The sequence below is a fragment of the Stenella coeruleoalba genome (assembly GCF_951394435.1).
Source record: "Stenella coeruleoalba genome assembly, chromosome: 1".
NCBI classification, from domain to species: domain Eukaryota; kingdom Metazoa; phylum Chordata; class Mammalia; order Artiodactyla; family Delphinidae; genus Stenella; species Stenella coeruleoalba.
The window spans coordinates 178,825,278-178,845,186 of record NC_137169.1 but is presented as its reverse complement, the minus strand read 5'-3'; the positions used below and the strand labels follow the sequence as shown (position 1 = coordinate 178,845,186).

At 38.0% G+C, this 19,909-nt stretch overlaps 1 protein-coding gene across 3 annotated transcripts in view; it reads left to right on the top strand.

The window, feature by feature from the left end:
- The first annotated feature begins 934 nt into the window (after positions 1-934).
- Positions 935-19,909, top strand: part of RASAL2 (RAS protein activator like 2) — a 387,706-nt gene continuing 368,731 nt past the window's right edge. For all 3 annotated transcript variants that reach the window (XM_079903334.1, XM_079903335.1, XM_079903333.1), the window contains exon 1: positions 935-1,256. In XM_079903334.1, the coding sequence (XP_079759460.1) occupies positions 1,055-1,256 (202 nt within the window). In that variant the 5' untranslated portion in view covers positions 935-1,054. The remainder of the gene's footprint in view (positions 1,257-19,909) is intronic.

Below are 19,909 nucleotides of genomic sequence, written 5' to 3'. Positions count from 1 at the left end.
GAGAAAGAAATGTTGGTCCAAATAAATAAAGACATAAATGCATACATACAAGGAAAAGGGTGGGAAAAGGGGAAAGGGAAGCTCTTTTCCTTTCTTTTTAAATTTCCCGCACCCCCTTTCCACCCCGCCTCTCCACGCCGGCTCCACTTCAAGAAGCAGCTGGGAAGACTGGTAGACCGGGAAACGCACTGCAGGGCGGTGGCGGAGAGGGTATTTGGAAAGTAGGCGGGACTGGCTGGATGAATAACTCGGGGTCCGATTTTTCCTGCCTTCGGCGGCAGTTCCTCCTCCGCTTCGTTACTCTACTGCACACGCGGCTTGGCTCTCGGCCCTCGATTACTCCGGCCTATCACCCTGGGATGCCGCCTGCCGCCGCCACAGCCGCGGCAGCCGGGCTTGTGGGATCCGCCGCGGAGTCGGAGCCGGACCCCGAGCAGCGGCGAGAGCCTTGGCCTGAGAGTTAGAGGGGCGGGCCGGCTCATTCCTGGGGTGGGTGCTGAGGACTGGCGGGCGAGAACCCGGGGCCACCGCCTTCCCCGCCCCCCCACCCAGGGGTGAGGGAGTGGACACTCGGAGCCCCTGAGGCGGCGGCGGCGGCGGCGGCGGGAGCCGGTCAAAGGGGGCGGCCCCTGGCGGCGACGCCCCCAGCCCAGCCCTGTCTGGCCCCACTCCATCCCCAGCCCCGGCCGGATCGGCCCGCGGGTGACGCCGGCTGGGGCACAGAAAGGCGGCTCCGAGGGGGCGGGCGGGCGAGCCGCCCCTCCCGGGTCTTTCCACGTCCCCTCCCGGGAGGGACCCATACCTGAGCCCGGACCCACCCCCACCCGGGGCCACGCTGGATCCGCCTCCCGGGGTGGGTCCCGCCCGCCGGCTGCAGGTGGGCAGCAGCGCCCGAGCCGCGGGCAGTGGGCGGCGGGGAAGGAGGTGAGCCGCGTCCGCGCCGGCTGCCTCTCGGGTCCTTGCCCCCGCTGCTGCGCTCTCCTCCTCCCCTTCCCGCAGGCAGGGCGCGGAGCTGCGCGCCCGCCCCGCCGCCGCCTTGTCCCTCAGGGGCACCATGGAGCTCTCCCTGTCGTCCGGAGGAGCCGCGGAGGCGCTCTCCTGGCCGGAGATGTTCCCGGGACTGGAGTCCGACTCGCCGCTCCCCCCGGAGGAGCTGGACGCTGTTGTCCCGGTCAGTGGGGCCGTGGCCGGTGGCATGTTGGATCGGATCCTTCTGGAGTCCGTGTGCCAGCAACAGAGCTGGGTCCGGGTGTACGGTAAGGACCAAAGGCCGTCTTAGAGGCTGATGTTTTGTGTCTTTGCTCAGGCTGAAATTCATTCCCTGGTCTCAGTCCTGTTCTCAGTCCCCATCCATCCTGGGTCCGTTTCCCACATCCCTTTTGGTCTGGGGTGCATTTTTGACAAGTTTCTCCAGACTAGGACTTGAGGAGAGAGATGTGACTCAGTATGGTCTTTGGACCTTTTCAGGTACCTGCAGTACATTTAAGGTGGAGTTGGGCTATGTAGACTTAATTCTCAGGTGGTGACTTCAGGGGAAGTGTCAGCTGATCTTCAAGAAGAACACACCGTGAAATCAAATGAATGGCGTTTCACTGCTTTCTCTGGAGTGAGGCAAGGCTGGAAACTAAGATATTATGAAACAGCTTAGCAGAGGTTAAGATAATAAAATAAAAATCAGAAGCATTTATTTGGTGGGAACAGTCTAATTCTATAACCTCTTTCTGAACCTCACTCTCCAAAGGCAAGCATTTAGTCCAAGGGGTGTGGATTGTTTCGGATTGCACTATTGTTTTTGGTGCTCTTTGTAAAGTGACTGGGTTGCTACTCAGCAAGTTAAAAAGTGATGAACACACTAAAACTTTCCCTTTCTGCATTCCTAGTAACCACCTCTTTAATTAAAACTGAATGATGAGATTCTATTAGGGCGAGCCTTGTGGCAGCATTAAAACCATGCTGGTTTTGAAAACCCATAGCCCAAGGATTTATAGCCTGGCATTCAGGACTGAGCTGTGGCTTTCCAAAATATTGAAACGTCAAGGTGTTTATCACTTAGCTCACAGGACTATAAAAGACATTAGTAATGTGACTGAGTATAAGATGGCAAATTTGAAGCACCTGAGATCAACACAATGTTAAGATGTTATCCTGCAGTCATGTGCATCTAAACCCGTTAGTGATCAAGTACATTATGTTTTTTTTTTTTTTTTTCATCCTGAACAGGGTATGTGTTTAGTATTCAAGAGTGACTGTGACTTTGAAGTTGTCTTCCTGGATAGTTCAGTTGATTTCAAGACTTTAAGTCTATCACCATGAGAAAGATCATAGAACTGGGAGTCCAGAGATCTGAATTTTGGTCTCAGTTCTTCCACTACATGGCTATGTGATTTGGAGCAGAGCAGGTCACTTTTTTGACGTCTCATTCCTCTTCTGTAAAATGAGTGGATTGGATTAAATAATCTCTTAATGGCCCTTGTAGTTCTAAAAATCCATCAATTTTTATAACCAATTCTTAATTGTATTTTGCTGGATGTTTATAAATGTTTCTTGATGTTATTTTAATTAACTGAAAGAATTAAAGCAAAGAAGTGGGAGATGATGCAAGGTCACCCAGTTCATTCTCAGCAGATTAAAAACTTTAGTGCCTGATTTTTCCACCCACCTGCTGTTCCTACTTAGCCGATGGTTTATAACAAAGGTTGGTGGGAATCTGAAATTGAGCTTGAATTAGAGTATATTGTGGTTACAACTTTTTCCTATTCTATCCTTTCTGTCCTTATACACTTCTTTTGCATATTGTTTTTTATATGAAGTTAGAGATAGGGCCTTGTTAACTGCAAGAATATGTATATATGACAATTCAGTATTTCAGTGTCAAACTATTCTGTCTGGATTTTTCTAGACTTAGTATTAACTACCTTCTTTGCATATAACTCATAAACCTATGTGCTTGTTTTTGTAGTCCATTCCTAGGGCTAGGTTTGTGTGTATATTCTTAAATATATATTCTCTCTCACACACACATATATAGTGTGCATTTCAAAGCCAATTTGCAGACTTTCTACTGCATTGTAACTTTTTTGTCTTCCCTATCAATTAACCAGAAGTTTTTATTTACTGTTTAGTACTGCTACTTTCCTTCCTCTAAGGCAGCTCATCTTGGGTACTACTTTATTGTCTTTAGTTTGATGTAAATATTCCAAAACTATCTGAATGACTCTTGGCTTTTCTATGTCCTTAGCTAGTTTTTAAGTTGCCTGTTGTATAGCTCTTTGAAGTAAAAAAAATAGAATGTAGAAAATCAATTTGGAAAACAGTTCGTTTTGGTTTTCTTGTTTATTTGTTTTGTGTGTTCAAAATCCTGATTGTTTTGGAGCATCAAGGTTCTTTTACACAATTGAAAGAGACTTTGATGAGTGTACTCAAACGTTTTTTAAAGAAATCCAGAAACTAGTCTAGAGCATGCAACTGGGGGTTGAGAACCTGGGTTTTCATTCTGGCCTTGCCACAAATTGTTGTTTAACTTTGGGCAAGTAATTTTAAGTCCATGGGTCTAGGTTTCTACATAAAATGTGGAATCTGGAGTAATTGTATCTATGGTACATTTTAGTTTGAGTTTTCTGATTCTATGGCCTACCCTATTATTTAACCTACAACTTTGCCTCCCAATTCCACCCTGACTCTTGGGGCCAGGCATCAAGCAAGCCTTTAATACATTTAAATCATGACTATCAGGATTCTGGGGAGCACTTTTATCAAAAGGTCAATGAACTGAGTTTTGAAAGAAGGAATGTTGAGGGCAGATGTATATTTGTTTGGAATGTTTTCACAAGATAGGAAGGTGGGAATGGGGATCTCAAATCTAGCTCATTCAGTTTTGAGACCTAACCTAGAATAGACCTGTGGGTTTTAAAGATAAGATGCAAAGTAAGGAGCTGTATTAAGTGCTCCTGGCTTCTGGCTATGGTTTATATCCTCTTCAATATACTTAAGGTTTGAAATCAGTATGCAAACAAACAAGAAGAACAGAAGTAACCCCTCTCCCCAAATATCTTAACAGAAACTTTTATTTTATTTATTTACTTACAGAAACTTTTGGAAACAATATTTTATTAGTTTGCCTCACAAAATTTGAAGACTGGGCACTGTTTTGAGTTTGCTACTAATAGGTCTGGCTCTTTGGTGGATTATACCTATATTCAGAGTTTTGTGTATTGTCATGATTACAAACTTTTTGGAATATGTCCAGAGCTTTATAATATGTAGACCTATATTTAGAACACAAACAAATGCACATTTTTGAGACACAGCCAAGAGAAAATAGTTATGCTGTGCTATTCTTCATTTTCTTTTAGTTGCAAAGTGTTTCATTTGTTTTATTCCAATATTATTATAAGTTGTGCCCATGCCCGTCAAGACTATAATATTTTTGACACCAGGGAATCTGTCTGTCTTGTTTATCTCTGTATTCCTATCTTGCCACTCCCTTCATTGTCACAGTGTCTAGCAGATCGATGCCTCCCCCACGGTAAGTCAGTGTGTGCTGAATGTTGATCCATCTGTCCTTTGACCATCCAGATCTCAACCTGACTGACTGTATGGGTGGTAGAGTAGCTTAAACAAAGGCATGCCACAAACAGCTAAATATGGATGCAGAATCCAAGAGCATCAAATGCAGAACATTTTTCAGATATTTATAGCCTCAAAGTGAAGTCAATTGGCTGAAAAAGCTCAGCAGCCCAGCAAAAGGAAACGGGAACGGCAAAGCCAGCCTCACTGTCTCTGCTTTCTGGTAAACAATGAGGACGTTAAAATTAACTACTTTACCATGAATGGATGGTGAGTGAAGGGCACTATTTGGGGGAAATTAAAGATACCAGTCTCCAGCAGTGCCCGCATTGGAGCTCTGCACCCATCAGTACAACAGATCTGCAGGTGTATGCACAGATGTGCTTTTAAATAGCTAGAGGGGAAATATAGTTCTCATGATGAAGTGATCACCAAGAAACCATATTGTTTTTAATTTTAATAGTATGGGCAGGACTTATCTAAAATATTCAGTTAATAAAATAACATCAACATTATTGCCTACCATTAAGCTAATATATAGCTCATTGTTTATTAATGATTGATAGGGACCTCCTGGAAAATTTCTAAAGGCTGGTACTATTTCAGCAAGCAGAAGAAAAAGGGAATTAATCATACTGCATCAAATATAATACAATTCTAGAAATATGGCAATGGGAATTTGGTAAGAATTTCTCATGAACTGGTTATGAGTTGACAGGGGCAGAAGTCTTATCTGGTTATAGTAAGTAATATTGCTTATACTTCATAAATTAAAACAAAGGATGATTTAATTAAAAAAGTATATTTTATTGCATTTTTAGAGAACATGTTTCTATGTTTACTTAAAATGTTGCAACCAGTAACAAGTCCAGGAAGTTATTTTATTTTGGTCTAGTATGAATTAGTTATGACTAACTCACTGGCCTTATACAGAAAGTTCTTAGCATAATTCACTTTGAATATTCTCAGCAACTCATTCTTTTTTTTAAAAAAATACTTATTATTTTTTAAATTAATTAATTTTATTTTTGGCTGCATTGGGTCTTCGTTATTGCACGTGGGCTTTCTCTAGTTGCGGCGAGCGGGGGCTACTCTTCGTTGCGGTGCGCGGGCTAGTCATTGCGGTGGCTTCTCTTGTTGCGGAGCACGGGCTCTAGGTGTGCGGGCTTCAGTAGTTGTAGCATGTGGTCTTCAGTAGTTGTGGCTCGCAGGCTCTAGAGTGCAGGCTCAGTAGTGGCACACTGGCTTAGTTGCTCCGCAGCATGTGAGATCTTCCCAGACCAGGGCTTGAACCCATGTCCTCTGCATTGGCAGACGGATTCTTAACCACTGTGTCACCAGGGAAGTCCCGCAAATCACTCATTCTTACACGTCTTACATATGCACCCCATGACTCCTGTTTTGTGGTAACATGTAGATAAGTGAAATTGCTCAATCAAGACTAGAAGTTTTCTGTGCTCTAGCTAATTGATTGCCAGAAGAAAATCAGTGACTATGTATTCAGTATATCCCAAAACATGTTCATGTTACTTAAGTGTTTTAATTTCCTCAAATACTATTAATTGAACTTTTACAAATGAGTATTAATGTTTTAGGAATCCTTGGGATCTTAAGCTTGAGTTCAGTACTCAAGGATGGGGACTTCCCTGGCGGTCCAGTGGCTAAGGCTTCAGGCTCCCAATGCAGGGGGCCCAGGTTCAATCCCTGGTCAGGGAACTAGATCCTGCACTACACAGCTAAAGATCCCACATGCGGCAACTAAGACCCAGCACAGCCAAATAAATAAATAAATATTAAAAAAATATATTTAAGCCCATTCATTAAAAAAGAAATACTCAAGGATGACTTTGAGTGTTGACACATCATTTTCCCATAATCTCCAATACATTTTATACACAGTAGGAGTAGACAGTTCTCCACTGAAATTAAAGAGAACTTCCAAGAAGGCCTAGGTATATACTGTTTATTTTAAATTATATTGATTTCAAATAGCCCTCCTTTTTTTCCTTCAAGAGAAAATTTATGTATCATTTAAATAATGTATTCTACTAATGTTTTAGATGGTGGACAATTTCCTTTACAACATCTTAGTATTTTTCTACCCTCTATCATGTTGGTTTATTGCTATTTCATTTTCAGAGAACGAAAATACTTTTGCGGAATAGAAACTATACATCCACAATCCCTTGTCCAAAACTGTTTGGATTAGAGTGTTTCAAAATTCAAAACTTCTGATTTTAGAAAATATGGTATATATAGTGATATAACCCCCCTAGTGGTGTGTGGAGCAACATCAGTCATGTTAATAGTTCTGCAATTAAACAAATGGACATTCATGCTAAGTATTGTTTAACACTATACATAGCATGGTGTCAGTGCAGGTCAGATTTTACTGCTAGAGAAGTTATGAAAAAAGAGTGTTCAGAGCTTTTTGGGTTTAGGAATTGCCGGTATGGAATTGAGGATCTGTACAAATTCTCTGATGTAAATAATATGAAGTTCTAGATTGCCCCTGTTTATCTGAGAATAGTTTGTTTATAAGGATTGCCTTTATCTTCTTCAGATAATAAGATTCAGTGTATGCACTTTAAAAAATGATGTACAGGGCTTCCCTGATGGCGCAGTGGTTGAGAATCCGCCTGCCGATGTAGGGCACAGGGGTTCGTGCCCCGGTCCGGGAAGATCCCACATGCTGCGGAGCGGCTGGGCCCGTGAGGCATGGCCGCTGAGCCTGCGCGTCCGGAGCCTGTGCTCCGCAACGGGAGAGGCCACGAAAATGAGAGGCCCGCGTACCGCCAAAAAAAAAAAAAAAAAAGATGTACAGTTGTATCCTATTTATGATGAATGAAATAAAATTTTCTGATTTGCTAAGGAAAACAAAAGGGATTCATATGACAAAGTAGGCTTTACTGAGATTACTGAAGAAATGGTAGCAAGGCAGTGGTTTCTTACACTTTATTAGAAAGAAGGATAAGGTAAATTGAAGTGGAGGGTTTATGTAATTGTTTTTAGCAGTTGCTCTCTGGAGTAGCACAAAGTGATTTGATCACCTTTTAAGTAGGTGAACCACAAAAAAGCATTGAACTAATGACTGAGTTAATCCAGAAAAAATTCAGCTGTCTGCTCCCTTGTCCCACCCTATTGGAATAACTTTTAAGTAACTAGAGAGGTGTTCGGTCTTGTTAACCAGGAGGAGGAGTTTGAAGTGTGCTGAGGGCACTCCGCCCTTGGCAGAGGGATAATTGCTCTCTGATGTTTGTTTCTTCCCAAAGGCTATCAAGTGCTTCTCAAGACCTGTTGGTAGAGAACCTTTTACAAGTTTAATGTAGCTGGTTTTCTTGTGGAAGGCAGCCATCAAGAAGTACATGATATGTAAATAGTAGGGAAAAAAAGATGTCCTGAGGCCCAGCTCAATGGGGTTGGAGGGAATACGGTAAACAAAAGAAATAAAAATTGAGCCCTTGAAAGCAAGCATGACAAAACTTCATTTGCTGCCCTGTGACATAGAAGTTATCATCTTCCTATCTCTATCAGCAGGGTTCAGGTGTTAGGAGTCTTGAGTTTTACCTTCCCTTACTCAATGTAGTTACATTAATTGGTTGTCTGTGGCCACTTTGCTCATAAGGGTCCAGTTTAGATCCTGATTGCATTCTTATTCCCCCATAAATTGTCTTCAACTTGGCTCAAGTTCTGTTCATGTTGTGTCATTTACAGTAGGCTTTCTAAAAGTATCCCCTCCCTGCTCCTAAGTCTAAGACATTGGTAACACTTGCAGATACTGTTTGGAAGAGTGAAAATTTAGAGAGGAAAATTTAACATGAGGCAAGAAAACAGAGTTCAGAAGAATAGTGTGAAGAGTTAAAAAGTGTAAAAAGTTGATAGTCCTAAATATTTTTCAAAATAATCTTTTAAGTTTCCTCATTAAGTAAACTGACTCAGGAAATTTAGCTTCTTCCCAAAATTGGAGACAAATTCCACAGTTTGTCAGGATTAGAACTCTTAACCTCAGATTCCTCAGCCTCCTGTTATAGCTTCTAGATCTTACTGCTTTCCCTTAGGGAGATGGCCTTTCAAAGCTGAAGGTCAGTGAGAAATACCAGATTGTTAGTTTCACAGTCTTTAAGGGAAATGCTGGAAGTACCATTACCTAGGTAACAGAAAACAAAAACGGTCAAAACATCCAGAAAGTAGGAGGATGAGAATAATCTCATAGTGATCCTTAGGAGGTAGATTAGAGGACAGATTAGATCTTTTCCTAAATTCTTTATTCTGCCATTGGAGTGATGTTTTGAGGAAATTTGAATGTTTCATTTATGATCCTTAGAATCCTGGATAATCCTTAGTAGCTTCATACCTCCCTTTTAATTTCTAACCTCTCTGATTCATATTATTAAAAATTTAATACTATTTTCCTAATTATGAATGTAATCCATGCTTAATGTAAAGAATTTGAATTATAGGAAAAGCCAAAGAAAATTAAAATCAGCTATAATTCCACCTCTTAGAGATAATTCTTCCTTTAATATTTTATTCCAGTTTTTTCTGTGTACAGATATACTTGTTTGTACATATTTGGTATCATACTGCATCTATTTTATATCCTGCCTTTTTCTAATAGCATATTTTCTTATGGCTTTGAAAATCTTTAAAAGTTTTTCAAATATATTTTTATTTTTAAATGTAATTTTAAAAATAGGAAATACATTTCCTTCTTTCAGAATTCAAAAGGTATAAAAGGATATGTCATGAGGTCTCTCTCACCCCTCCTCCCCACCCCTCACTTGCCATCTGGCAGGCAATCATTTCCCTCCCACACAATGAATAAATGTTGGAAATTTTTGTGTATCCTTCCATACCTATTCCAGGCATATAGAAATAGATAGATAGATAGGTAAAAACTCTGCCAAGAGTGGAATCCAAGAAATGTAGTTTAAAAAAATTCAGGGTTTGGGAATTCCCTGGTGGTCCAGTGGTTAGGACTCTGCACTTTCATTGCCGAGGTCACAGGTTCAATCCCTGGTCAGGGAACTAAGATCCCGCATGGCCAAAAAAAAAAAAAAAAAAGGCTGGGTCATTTTTTTGTGAGGTTAATGAAGTGACTGGAACAAACCCCCAAAGGAAGTTGGTTAGGTGTTCTGGGGGTCTGGAGCCAGTTGTTAATTGCTTAGTATCTGAATTGATAGTATCATAGTTTTTACTGTGTATATGCTTTTTTCTCCTTTTTTACAGAATTGTTAACCCATTATAGGAATTGATCTGGAGTTTGTGTTATTCCTCCCTCGCATCTCCCCTCCACACACACTTATTAATATATCTTGGATATATTTTCCTGTCCATTTGTAAAGTGGTTCCTCATTCTTTTTATGGCTGCATGATGCTTGGATGAATCATAATTTATTAAACCAATCCCCACATTTTGCTGGTGCAAGTGATAGTGCATGAATAATCTTGGATATAAGCCATTTTGCTTGTGTATATCTATAACAAAAATTCATGGAATTGCTAGGTCAAAGATAGATGTATTTGTAATTTTGAAAGATATTCCCAAATTGCTCTTCTTAGGGGTTGTACCTATTTATATTTCTCCAGCAAGGTATGAGAATGCCCATCTCCCCGTACATAGGGAATTATCAAGGATTTTTAATGCGACAATCTAAAAAATTAGTCTTAGTTTAATTTTATTCTTTCAAATCTTATATCACGTGTGATTGAATATCTTACAGAGCCATTTAAATATACCTTTTATTGTGACTGTACATATCTTTTGCCCATTTTTATTGGGTTGTTGGATCTTTTTCTTAGTGATTTGCAGGAACTTTTAGTATATTAAGAGCCCTTTGTCTGCCATGAGTTGCCGGTATTTTCATTTATCTTTTTTTTTCTTTTCCTCTATGAGGAAATTATTTTTATGCAGTTGACTGTATCAATCTTCTTCTTCTTCTTCTTTTTTTTTTTTTTTTTTTTTTGCCACACTGCGTGGCATGCAAGATCTTAGTTCCCTGACCAGGGATTGAACCTGTGTCCCTGCAGTGGAAGCACAGATTCTTAACCACTGGACTGCCAAGGAAGTCCCGAATGTATCAATCTTATGGCTTTTTGGTTTTATGTCCTAGTTAGAATGGCCTTTCCTATTCTGAGGTTATAAAATAATAATGGTTTGTCTAGTACTTTCTTGTTTTTATTTTTACATTTAAACCTTTGATCCATTTAGAATTCATCCTGGTATAAAGTATGAGATATAGACACAATTTCACTTTTAGAAAGATGGCTTTCCAGTTATCCTAGCACCATTTATTGAATAATTAATTTTTCCCCACTGATTTAAGATGACTCCTTTATCTTTCATTAGATTGCCATATACATTTTGGTTTATTTCAAGATTTTCTATTATGTTCTGTTGGTCTGTCTATGTTCATGTGCCAGTATCACACAGCTTTATTACTGAGGCTTATATGAAAATATAATTTGTTAATGACTAATTGAATGTAACTGATTTAACCATTATCCTATTTTAAACATTAACATTTTTCAAAAATTTTATATTAGCAGTCTATTGATTCTCTTTGTGCATAAGTCTTTGAACTTCTGACTGTGTCCTTAGGCTGAATTCCTAGAAGAGTATGTTTTTAAAGGCCTGAGACTTAGTGCCAAATTTGTGTGACCTTCTTGGAAAGCAGTTCTTGCCACGAGTATATGAAAGTATGGCTCATAATTTTAAGTCCTACTTCTGTATTGCTACTTTCAACATATTGAAGTATGTTTGCATAGATTTCATGTAGTGCCTTAAACGTTATTTAGCACATGTTAAATGTGCTCAGAGTTCTAATGTTTATAACACTGACCTTCAAAACTGAGTGTTTTTCCTCAATGGTACTCCCTTTGATTAATGGCATATTTCCAGGTGAATGAGGGGAGCATGAGTATAGAGTCAAAGCAGTCGGTCTGCTAAAGATCAAATCCATGACCATGGCCTTATTTATACTACGTTAGACTCTCCAACTGAAATGACCTGACACAGATGCATAATGTTCTAGATACTCTAAGAAGAACATAGTTGGCGGCTTTCATCTCAGCTGATCGTGTCCTCCTTCTACTCTTTGTTTCTCAGAGTATTAGAAGGAATTGACATCAGTGATTTGAATATAGGTTCATTTAGTTTTAGCTGGATGAATGACTGAGGTGTATACCTTATATAGCACTGTGTTAATGCTGAGTTTTTAGCATGGGATTCATTTAGGTATGTTCTAGGGAAGTTTATAATGTCAGAGCCAAATTTGAGGAATGGCAACAAGAACTAACATTAATGACAAAAGTAATTTAAAATATTTTCTTTAAAAAAAAAAGGGCAGGAATAGGAATTGTTTTGAAAAAGCGTAGTTTGTATAGACCATTAAGCAGTTTTCGTTTTTTTTTTTTAAGGACTTAATTTTTTTTAGAGCAGATGTAGTTTCACAGCAAAACGAGAGGAAGATAACAGATTTCCCATATATCCCCAGTTCCCACACATACATAGCCTCCCCCATTATCAACATCCCCAATCAGACTGGCACATTTATTACAGTTGATGAACCTACATTAACACATCATTTTTACCCAAAGTCTACATTAGGGTTTACTCTTGGTGTTGTACATTCTGTGGGTTTGGACAAATGTAAAATGACATGTATCCACCATTATGGATCATACAGAGTATTTTCACTGCTTTAAAAACCCTCTGTGCTCTGTCTGTTCATCTCTTCTTACCCACTACCCCGCTAACTCCTGGAAACCACTGATGTTTTTACTGCCTCTGTAGTTTTGCCTTTTCCAAAATGCTATGTAGTTGAAATCATAGCCAAATTTTCTTTTATCCATTAGTCATTTGGTTAGCATGTAATAGGAGCACACTTAGAAAGGAACAAAGTAGCTTAACTTTTAATAGTGACATAGAGCAGTTTGAGTGAAATGAAGAATCCTGTATTCAGTTAATATTGTGGAAGTTTGTAGGAGATTTTGTTTGATTTAAATTTGGGCAGGATATACTATATAAGTATCTTGTTCCCATGATTTCCTTAGGCTTGACTCTGTACAATTTTCTATGTATTTGTAGATTTCAAGAATACCCCCGAGTGAGGAAACCCAAGGTCTTTCTAGTGCACGTTCCTATTTTGAAATGGGCCAGTTTTGCCCAGTGGTTGGTGATTAGCCTGTATCAATGAACCTGAAAAAGATGTCCAGCATAGTAACTACCAACTAAAAAAAAGACGTGGTTCAAATCTAAAAAATGACTCTACTTTTAGTATTTTCTGGCTTCATAAAGACTTCATAGTAGTTTTCATTTTTAGAGAAATGAAGATTTATTTGCTAATTTTTGAATCTTGTTTGATAACATGGTTAAGAAAGGACAATATCATATGTGGTGATTCCTATTGAAATAGAAAGATTCTCTAGAGGATTCAATATGGCCATATTTCTTGTTGTTTTATTCAGGTCAGAAAGTCCTAAGTCATTCTTTTTCAAGCACCCCCTAAATCAGTTTGAGGAAATTTTTAGTTACTTGCACTTTAGGTTATGTTTTTGATGTACATCTTGATTGTCATACCTTGAGAAATAGTCATATTACCTTGTGAAGCCGATAATCTTTCTTTGCCTGTAGCATAACTGGCAATGATAATGTTTCACTTATATAACCAGTAATGTTATTCCATTTACCTGTGAGCATATTCTATAAAATGATACCTTTTTACAAAGTTGCTTTTTTTCTACAGTCTGAAAATACCCTGTATTTTTTTCAATAAATTTATGAAAAATGATAAGTCTTTTCTCCATTTTATTGGGAAGTAATCATGTAAAGTTAGTGATTTAAAGATTCTTGGTGAAGTTATATTGGAATCTGAGTAAGATTGGAACTGAGTTACAATCCAGTACTTTTTTGGGAAAAATTATCCCATCTCTGTTATCCAAGTTCATAGTTACTGTTTCCAGTTTAATATAGTTGTGTTAAAATATATCACGAGCTATATTTTATAAATTAAAAAAATATATTTATTTGGTTGTGCTGGGTCTTAGTTGCAGCAGGCGGGCTCCTTAGTTGCGGCTCGAGGGCTCCTTAGTTGTGTCATGTGAACTCTTAGTTGCAGCATGCATGTGGGATCTAGTTCCCTGACCAGGGATTGAACCTGGGCCCACTGCATTGGGAGCGTGGAGTCTTAACCACTGCGCCACCAGGGAAGTCCCTATCATGATTTATCAAAGTAGCATCTTTATGCTTTTCTAAGTTCTCTTAGAATTTAGCAGTATGTCTTATCCTAGCTTCTCTGCCTTTTTTGGAGCCTTGTAGGTAAGAATGGGTATTGAGTTCTTTATTGGTGAACTGAAGGAATAAAAGTGAGGATGCTAGAGAGAGTAACCAATTCACTGTACAATTCAGTGACATTAAATATATTCACAAAATTGTGTAACCCTCACCACTATCTATACCCACTTTTGAGAAACTGCCACTTTTCCACAACATCTGCACCTTTTTACATTCCTACCAGCATTGCACAGGGTTACAATTTCTCCACATCCTTGCCTACACTTGTTATTTTCCTTTCTTTTTTATTAAAGCCATCCTAGTCGGTGAGAAGTGATATCTCACTGTGGTTTTTTTTTAAATTAATTATTTTATTTATTTGGCTGCGTCGGGTCTTAGTTGCAGCACGTGGGATCTTTGTTGCGGTGCGCAGACTTCTCTCTAGTTGTGGTGTTTGGGCTCCAGAGCACTCTGGCTCTGTAGTTGTGGCACGTGGGCTCTCTAGTTGTGGTGTGCAGGCTCCAGAGCACCAGGGCTCAGTAGTTGTGCCATGTAGGCTCTCTAGTTGTGGCACATGGGCTCAGTAGTTGTGGCGTGCGGGCTTAGTTGCCCCACGGCATGTGGGATCTCAGTTCCCTGACCAGTGATGGAACCCGCATCCCCTGCATTCCCACGAGGGAAGTACCCTTATTGTGGTTTTGATTTTCATTTCCGTCATGAGTGATGCCGTGCATCTTTTCATGGGCTTATTGGCCATTTGTATATGTTTTTTGGAGAAATGTCTATTCAAATCCTTCTTTTATATTAATTCTTAGTAGATATATTTGTATTTTTCAAATTATCAGTGATAAGTGTTAATTATCCTATATAGTAATCTTAACTCTAATAACAGTGACAATCATAAGCATGATTATAACAACAACAATAATGTAAAACTTCTTGGCTGCTTACCATGAGCCAGGCACAGTTCGAGGTTCTTTAGGCCTATTAATTTATTTAATCTTCTTAACTACCCTATGAGGTAGATGCTATTATTAACCTCATTTTATAGATGAGGGATCAGAGGCGTAGACATATAAAGGAACTTGGCCAAGGTTATGGAGCAAGTAAGTGGCTAGTGTGAGATTTGAACTCAGGCAGTTCAGTCTTGAGTCTGTGTTCTTAACTACTGTATAATTTCGTTTCTCATATATAAGAACTTTAAACTCTTATTATAAAAAGCATTCACTGTGATATTTGTTAATTTGAACCTTGAAGTTTACCTATGTGTTTTATACAGCACCGTAACTATAAAATAATGACATTTGATGTGCTGGATATGCTTTGGATGTCATGATGCTATTGAACATCTTCGTAGAGGTGTCCAAGTTTTATTAACTGTAGACAACATGAGGAAGCTGTATGTGGGTGAGTGGTGTGAATATTTCTATATTTAAAAAAGGTTACACAAAGTCTATTTGTGATCTAAAATTTATGTATTTTTAGCAGTAATACAAAATATAAAAATAGTGTTTTTTCCCCAATAATGCCTTTGTCGGCCTGTTATTGATGTTTGACCAAGCCAGTGAGAATACTGAAATTTAAGAGACCACACATGGGCTTCCCTGGTGGCGCAGTGGTTGAGAGTCCACCTGCCGATGCAGGGGACACGGGTTCGCGCCCCGGTCCAGGAAGATCCCACATGCCGCGGAGCGGCTGGGCCCGTGAGCCATGGTCGCTGAGCTTGCGCGTCCGGAGCCTGTGCTCCGCAACAGGAGAGGCCGCAACAGTGAGAGGCCCGCGTACCACAAAAAAAAAAAAAAAAAAAAAAAAAAAAAATAAGAGACCACACGATCATAAGAACCATGAATCATTTCATCTGGGGCATAGCTTTATTCTAGGATTTACACTTCAAGTGCCTCTCCCCTTTGATATCAGAAATTCTGAAAAGAGAATCCACTTTCATAGAGCCAGGGAAACCCAAGCATTGATCAGAGCTTGGCCATATAAGAGACATTTTAGGATATTTTTAGAATTCACATGTTCTTTTCCAAAAGCCCAGGAACACTGGCCTCTCATCATTCCTGATTTGTTTTATCTTAGTTCCTCTTGAACTTGGTTATCTTTATGGTGCATATGCTTTGTAGTTTAAACATATCCTAAGGTTTGTAGTTCAAGGACTCAGAAACTTAAAGCATGATTTAAACACAGCAACCTGTGAACCAGTTCTGAAATTTAACTTTCCTACTAATGAATTGCAGTTCTTCAAAATCTGTGATTCTTTGAGTTATGGGCATTATAGCAGTGGGAAGTGAGTTATAGTGTTACATTCTGATCTAATTCATACGTCTTAAAAAAACCAATTTGATATAATATATTTGACATACAACAAACTGACATATTTAAAGTATAATTTGATATGTTTTGGAATATATAAATAACTATGAAACCATCACCACAATCAAGAAAATGGACGTCTATTTCCTCTAAAAATTTCCTTGCATCCCTTTGTAATCTTCCTGCTCAATCCCCACCACCGCATCACCAGACAACCACTAAACTGCTTTTTTGTTTTTAATGGGTTAGTTTGGATTTTCAAGAACTTTATATAAATGAAGTCATATAACATACACTTATTTCTAGTCTGGCTTCTGTCATTCAGCACATTTTGAGATTCATCCATGTTGTGGCATGTATCAACAGTTAATTTATTTGTATTATCTAGTAGTATGCCACTGTAGATATTCCATGATTATTTATCAGTTCACCTTTTGTTGAACATTTGGGTTGTTTCCAGTTTTTTGGCTATGACAAATAAAGCTTCTGTGAACATTTGCGTTCAAGTCTTTGTATAGACATATACTTTTATTTCTCTTGGGCAGATACCTAAGAGTAGAATGACTGGGTCATATGGTAGGTTTATGTTTAACATTTTAAGAAACTGCCATAACTGTTGTCCTAAGTGCTTGTGTCATTTTACCACCAGCAGGATATGACAGTTCCAGTTTTACTGCCTTACCAGCACTTGGTATGGTCAGTCTTTTTAATTTAAGCCCTTGTAGGAGATGTGTAGCAATATCCAAAGTGATCTTAATTTGCATTTTTCCGATGACTAGTAATGTTGAGCATCTTTTCGTATGCTTATCAGACATTCATCTGTCTTCTTTAGTGAAATGTCAAATCAAATCTTTTGTCCATTTTTAAATTGGGTTTGTCAATGGACAACAGGTCCTGCTGTATAGCACAGGGAACTGTATTCAATGTCCTGGAATAAACCATAATGGAAAAGAATATAAAAAAGAGTATGTATATGTCTAACTGAGTCACTTTGCTGTGTAGCAGAAATTAACACAACTTTTAAATCAACTATACTTCAGTAAAAAAATAGATTGGGTGTGCCTTATTGAGTTTATATAAGTTGTTTCTGTATTCTGGATACAAGTCATTAATCAGATATGTGATTTGCAGTTGCTTTTTCCCGTTCTGTGACTTACCTAATCATACTCTTAACACTGTCTTCAAAGAATAGTAGTTCTTAATTTTGATGAATATTTTCTTTTCCTTTTGTGGATTGTCCTTTTCATATTTTACATAAGAAAGTTTTGTCTAGTCCAAGGTTGTAAAGATTTTCTCCTGAGTTTTCTTCTAAAAGTTTTATAATTTCAGGTCTGTGATCCATTTTGATTTTATTTTTGTCTATAGTGCAAAATAAGGATTGAGATTTACTTTTAAAAATATGGATATCTAATTGTTCGTGCACCATTTGTTGAAAAGACTGTTTTTTCTGCACTCAAATGCTTTTGTACCTTTGTTGAAGATCAAATATACATGGGGGTTTACATCTGGTCTTTGGTATATTCTGTCTTTCTACTGTCTATCCTGATTCACAAGCATACTATTTTGATTACTATAGATTTCTAGTAAGTTTTGAAGTCAGGTATAAATCCTCTAACTTTGTTTTTCTTTTTTCAAAGTTATTTAAGCTATTCTAGATCATTTCCATGCCTGAATGAAGACTCATCTTGTCAATTTTATACAGAAAGCCTACTGGGATTTTGATTGTTGTTGTGTTGAATCTATAGATCAATTTGGGGAGAATTAATATTTTAATAATATTAATAACAGTACATCTCTGTATTTTGTCTTTTAAAATTTTTCTCTGCAAAGCCTTCAGTGTGCAGGTCTTGCACATCTTTTGTTAGATTTACCCCTAAGTATATTACAATTTTTGATGATGTTGTAGATAGTATATTAAAAAAAATTAGTTTCTAATTATTTGTTGCTAGTATATAGAACTATAATAGATTTTTGCATTTTTGTCTTCTATCCTGCAGCCTTGCTAAATTCACTTGTTATTTTTAGTGGGTATTTTGTAGATTCTATTAGATTTTTTATACAGAGGATCATATATAATGTCTGTAAATAAAGAATGTTACTTCTTTTCGGATCAGGATGCCTTTTATTAGCTTTTCTTGCCTGATTACACTGGCTAGAATCTCCAGGATAACGTTTAATAGAAGTGGTGAGAGCAGACATCCTTGACTTCCTGATCTTAAAAGGAAAGCTTTCAGTCTTTTACTGTTTAAGTGTGATGTTAGCTTTAAGTTTGTGTTTTCGTAGATGCCCTTACCAATTTTAAGACATCCCTTTCTATTCCTATTCTTGATAGTTTTTTTTCAGTCAGTAATGGATGTTGTCAAATGCATTTTCTGCATCTATTGGGATGATCATATAGTTTTTCTTTTTTAGTCTAATAATAATTACAATTTTTTTTTTTTTTTTGGCTGTGAGACTTGGGGGATCTTAGTTCCCTGACCAGGGATTGAACCCGGGCCACCACAAGTGAAAGCACCAAGTCCTAACCACTGGACCGCCAGGGAATTCCCTAATTACACTGATTTTTGAGCCTTAAACCAACTTGCCGTTCTTGCATAAACCCTTTGATGTATTATCTTTTTATATGTTGCTTGATTTGTTTGATTCGATTTGCTAAAATTATGTTAAAGAATTTTGTATCTATATTCTTGGAGGAATATTTGTGTGTAGTTTTCTTGTGTTATTTCTCTGGCTTAGGTTTTAGAATGTGCTGACATCATAGTATGTGTTGTGTAAAGTATTTCTTTCTTTTTTGATTTTCTGGAAGAGTTTGTGTAGAATTGGTATTATTTCTTCTTTGTACTTTTGGTACAATTCATCAGAGAAGCCATCTGGACCTGGACTTTTCTTTGTGGGAAGATTTTTTTGACTTCAAATTCAATTCCTTAATAAATATAAGGTCATTTAGGTTATTCATTTCTTCTTGATGAACTTTTGTTGTTTGTGTGTTTGAAGGATTATGTCCATTTTATCTAAGTTGTCAAATTTATCAGAATAAAATTGTTTATGATATTTCCTTATCCATTTAATGACTTCAGAATCTTTAATGATGTTACCTCTCTCATTCCTGATATTGTAAATTTGTGTCTTCCCTATTTTATCCTCCATCAGTCTGGTAGGTTTAAGTTTATCAAATTTATTGGTCTAAGAACAGCTTTTGGTTTCATTGTCTTTTTTCTATTTTTTCTTCTTTCAAATTTTACTGATTTCTGTTCTGATCTTTATTATTTCCTTTCTTCTGTCTACTTTGGGTTTCATTTGTTATCCCTTTGCTAGTTTCTTAATGTAGAAGCTGAGACCATTGATTTGCAACTTTTCTTTTCTAAGAAAGGCATTTCTATGCTGTAAGTGTTCCTCTAAGTACTGCATTAGTTCCATTCCCACACATATGGGATATTTCATTTAGTTCAAAATAATTTTTCATTTTTCCTTTGGTATCATCTTTGACTCATGGGCTTATAGAAGTTCATATAGTTTCCAAATATTTGAGGATTTTCCAGGTATCATTTTGTTACTAATTTCTAATTTGTGGTCAGGGAATACTTTGTATGATTTGAATCCTTTTACATTAACTGAGACTTGTTTTATGGCCCAGAATATAGCGTGCACTTAAATGTGTATTTTGCTGTCGTGGAGTGGAGTGTTTTATAAATATCTATTAGGTCTAGTTGGTTAATAGTGTTGTGCAAATCTATATTCTTCTTGATTTGCTAT